General features: G+C 38.4%; 1 protein-coding gene across 1 annotated transcript; it reads left to right on the plus strand.

The window, feature by feature from the left end:
- Positions 1–247: 247 nt before the first annotated feature.
- LOC145057315 (uncharacterized) lies at positions 248–3,400 on the plus strand. The gene is made up of 4 exons (XM_079005120.1): positions 248–1,975; positions 2,045–2,511; positions 2,591–3,066; positions 3,132–3,400. The coding sequence occupies exons 1-4, from the start codon at positions 563–565 to the stop codon at positions 3,383–3,385; spliced, it is 2,610 nt and encodes an 869-aa protein (XP_078861246.1). The 5' UTR covers positions 248–562; the 3' UTR covers positions 3,386–3,400.
- The last annotated feature ends 256 nt before the right edge of the window (positions 3,401–3,656 follow it).

Consider the following 3,656-nt stretch of genomic DNA (forward strand, 5'->3'; position numbering starts at 1 on the left):
TCCTAGTATACAAACTACAAAATGTGGCGTATAAATATTGACTTTGACCAACCAGTCAAACCAAACAAGCATAAGGGGATACACCGTTTTTAATGCTGGCCTAATTTGAATTCGCCACTAGTGACTTGTATGGTCTTGGCTCGCTTCTTCTAGAAAAAAAAAAGTACATCGTTTTTGCTAAACAAAAAATAGTAATAATATCAATATGTGATTTAACTAGATCATAGTTTTTAGGGATAATGACTTGAGAGGGTAACAGACTTTTGATTTTGATCACATTTGGTCACTGAACTTTTTTTCGTGCTCTATTAACCCTTTAACTTGTTGATTTGTGCAAATTTTCCCCTTCCGACCGGGTTTAGCCGGTTTCAATGAATTTATTGATCCTACGTGTATTTTTTATCTTACGTGGCGAAAGAGGTGGCATGTAGGCCCCGATTTTTCGTCTCCGTCTCATTAAACCACACCCCTCATTAAACCACACTCCGAAGTCTCATTTGGTCCTTAAACTCGACTAGGTCACCAAATTCTCCATCGATCATTCATCTCCTTCAACCGTTCTATGGCATCATCTCCAAATCCTACTGATCAGAACTTCATTGTAGTGAATTTCCACTACAATGGTCAGTTTGCACCCAATCCCTTAGTTTACTTTGATCCCGACAGAGCATCAGTGCGAGATGTTGACTTCAGTGGGTTTGGGTATGAGCAATTCATGGAATTCCTTCACAAGCTCACCAAATCGAGAAGCAAAGACATCTATTTCTGCCTTCCACAAGAGTCTTTAGGTCTTGGAATTCATACATTGGTGAACGACGGTGATTACAAGGAATTTTTGGATTTGGCGTATGCTAATGACAAGAGAATGAATGTATATGTGGATCACCATAATGAACCTATCTTCGACTGGATTGAGGCTGAGGAAAGTGAAAGTGAAAACGAAGACTTAGATGAAGATGAGGATTCAGTTATTCAAGATTCATATTTTGTTGATCATGAAGAAGATGATGCTACTTATCCATTTCCAGCAAACAAAACTGCACGTGATAGATTTTTAAACATCCTTTGTGAACCTATAGAGAGTGAAGATCAAGATGATGAATACGTGCCACCCCAGTACCCTGTGTATGATGAGAGACAGCCATGGGATCAGATGAAACCAATGATAGGTATGCGATTTTGTAACCCTACTGAGCTTAAACATATGTTAAGCAATTATGCAGTTGCTAATGGGTATGATCTATGGTTTGAAAAAAATGACTCTGATAGATTGTTAGTGAAATGTTGCAAAAAGAATAAGTCACCATCTTGCCCTTTCAGACTATGGGCCTCCTGGATGGGTAAAGAAAAGACTTTTCAAATCAAATCTCTAGTGAATGAACATAATTGTTGTAGGGTGTTTAAGTTTGGGTCAATTGTAACTTATAGATGGATAGGGAAACATTTTATGAGTCAAATTATAGAGAACCCAAAAATGAGTGCAAGGAAGATGAAAGCTAAAGTGTCAACAACATTCAACATAAATGTGAGTGTGGGGCAATGCAGAAATGCAAAGAAATTTGCATTACAAGAGATTGAAGGAAGTTTAATTGAACATTATGGGAGATTGTGGTCATATGGTGAGGAAATTATCAGGTCAAATCCTGGGTCTACTGTGAGATTGGATGTAGACATCATGCCAGATTCCACAACTTTGTTTTCTAAGTTTTATGTGTGTTTCAAAGCTGTAAGGGATGGTTGGTTAGAAGGGTGCAGGCCTGTAATTGGGCTTGATGGTTGCTTTTTAAAGGGTATAGTTAGAGGAGAAGTTATTTCAGTTGTTGGGAGAGATGCAAACAACCACATCTACCCTTTAGCATGGGCTGTGGTATGTGTTGAGAATAAAGAAACATGGAAGTGGTTCATAGATTTGCTTATGGAAGACATTAATGGTGGTCTTGGTGCAAGCATTACCCTTCTTTCTGATGGACACAAGGTTAGTACTAGGTCATTTTTATGCTTCATTTTTATGCTTTTTCACTCATAATGATGTTGTGATTTGTAGGGGTTATTACAAGCAGTTAAGGAAAGATGTCCAGAAGCTGAACATAGACAATGTGCTAGACACATTCTGGCCAATTTTAATAAAAGGTTTACTGGTCAACAATACATAAAGTTATTTTGGAGGGCTGTAAGGGCTAGTACTGTGGAGAAGTTCAGAGGTATAATGGAGAAGATCAAATCTATTGATACTCATGCTTATGATTACCTTATAGACAGAGATCCTACTACCTGGTCTAAGGCATTCTTTCAAGAAGGAAGAGACTGTGATGCAGTGGAGAATGGGGTCAGTGAGAGTTTCAATTCTGCTATTAGGCATGCTAGAAGGAGACCTATAATCACTATGCTGGAGGAGATTAGGTTATTTGTGATGGAAAGGATATACACTCAAAGAGTTGAAGGAATGGAATGGGATTTGCTTATATGTCCAGCTATTAGGAAGCGTATAGAAGATCTGAAGGTTAAACAGAGGTAATTATTTTACTTTAATATGCTTATGTTAATTATGAGGATGTGTTATTGATTCACTGATGTTAATATGCTTAAACAGATTGTGGGGAGTTACTCCTTGTGGTTATCAAAAGTATGAGGTTAGATTCACTGATGTTGCATATGGAGTGGATCTAATTGCAAAGAAGTGTGCCTGTAGAATATGGCAACTTACAGGGATACCATGCTTACATGGAGTGGCAGCAATATCTTACTTAAATCATGATGCTGAGGCATATGTGTCCCAATCATACACTACTGAGGCTTACCTAAAATGCTACAAATATAGCATTAATCCTCTCAATAGTAGTGAAATGTGGCCAGATGTTCCATACCATAAGCCTTTGCCTCCCAAAAGAAGAAGATTACCTGGTAGGCCATCTGTGAAAAGGAAGAGGGATGCAATTGAACGAGAGTTGAGTGGATCAAGTAGACAAACTGTCTCAAGAAGGGGTAGCATAATAAAGTGTGGTATTTGTAAGGAACCAGGTCACAACAAGAAAAAGTGTCCATCTAACCAACAAAGCAATACATCAGGTGAATATTTTTAAAAACATTACATCATTTGAACAAAGAATTGACATTTTAATTTTTGTTTGCAGTACCAAGTTCATCCAGGGGCAGTGGAGCAGACCCAAGTTTATCCAGGGGCAATGAAGGACCACCACCTCCTCCACCACCACCTGCAGCCCAACAACCTCCTCCACCACCACCTGCAGCCCCCATGCCAAGAAGAAGGGTCCCAGTTAGTAGAAGTGGAAGGAGGAAATATTCTGAACGGATTATCAAACAAGCATTAAGGAGGCAGATACCTGGGGTTGGGAGTAATGCAGATAACCCTTCACTTATTGATTAATTTAGTGGGTGTGTAGTGGGTGGGTAGGAATATCTTTTGTAAGGCAGTTGTGATGTAAAGACAAAGTAGTAGTCTTTTTATTATGCTTTTCTATGGTACTATCAAGTAGGTGTATGGGCACATGGTGACCCTTCTTTTGTCTATGCAGAAATCTTTTGTGTTACCTAGAAACTACTTTTGTGTATGCAGACAAAAACTTATATAACTGTAGAATATTAATGGCGTATTACAATGAATCCAACCACCACATTCACTTACTTTTTTTATTATA

The sequence above is a fragment of the Lactuca serriola genome, chromosome 6, assembly GCF_051521515.1.
Source record: "Lactuca serriola cultivar US96UC23 chromosome 6, Lser_US96UC23_V15, whole genome shotgun sequence".
In the NCBI taxonomy this organism is placed as follows: domain Eukaryota; kingdom Viridiplantae; phylum Streptophyta; class Magnoliopsida; order Asterales; family Asteraceae; genus Lactuca; species Lactuca serriola.

Excerpts from the sequence above, each read along its gene's own strand:
- LOC145057315 (XM_079005120.1), top strand. The coding sequence starts at position 563 with ATGGCATCATCTCCAAATCCTACTGATCAGAACTTCATTGTAGTGAAT. Across the intron at positions 1,976-2,044 it reads TTCTTTCTGATGGACACAAG|GGGTTATTACAAGCAGTTAA; the intron begins GTTAGTACTAGG and ends TGTGATTTGTAG. Across the intron at positions 2,512-2,590 it reads GATCTGAAGGTTAAACAGAG|ATTGTGGGGAGTTACTCCTT; the intron begins GTAATTATTTTA and ends ATGCTTAAACAG.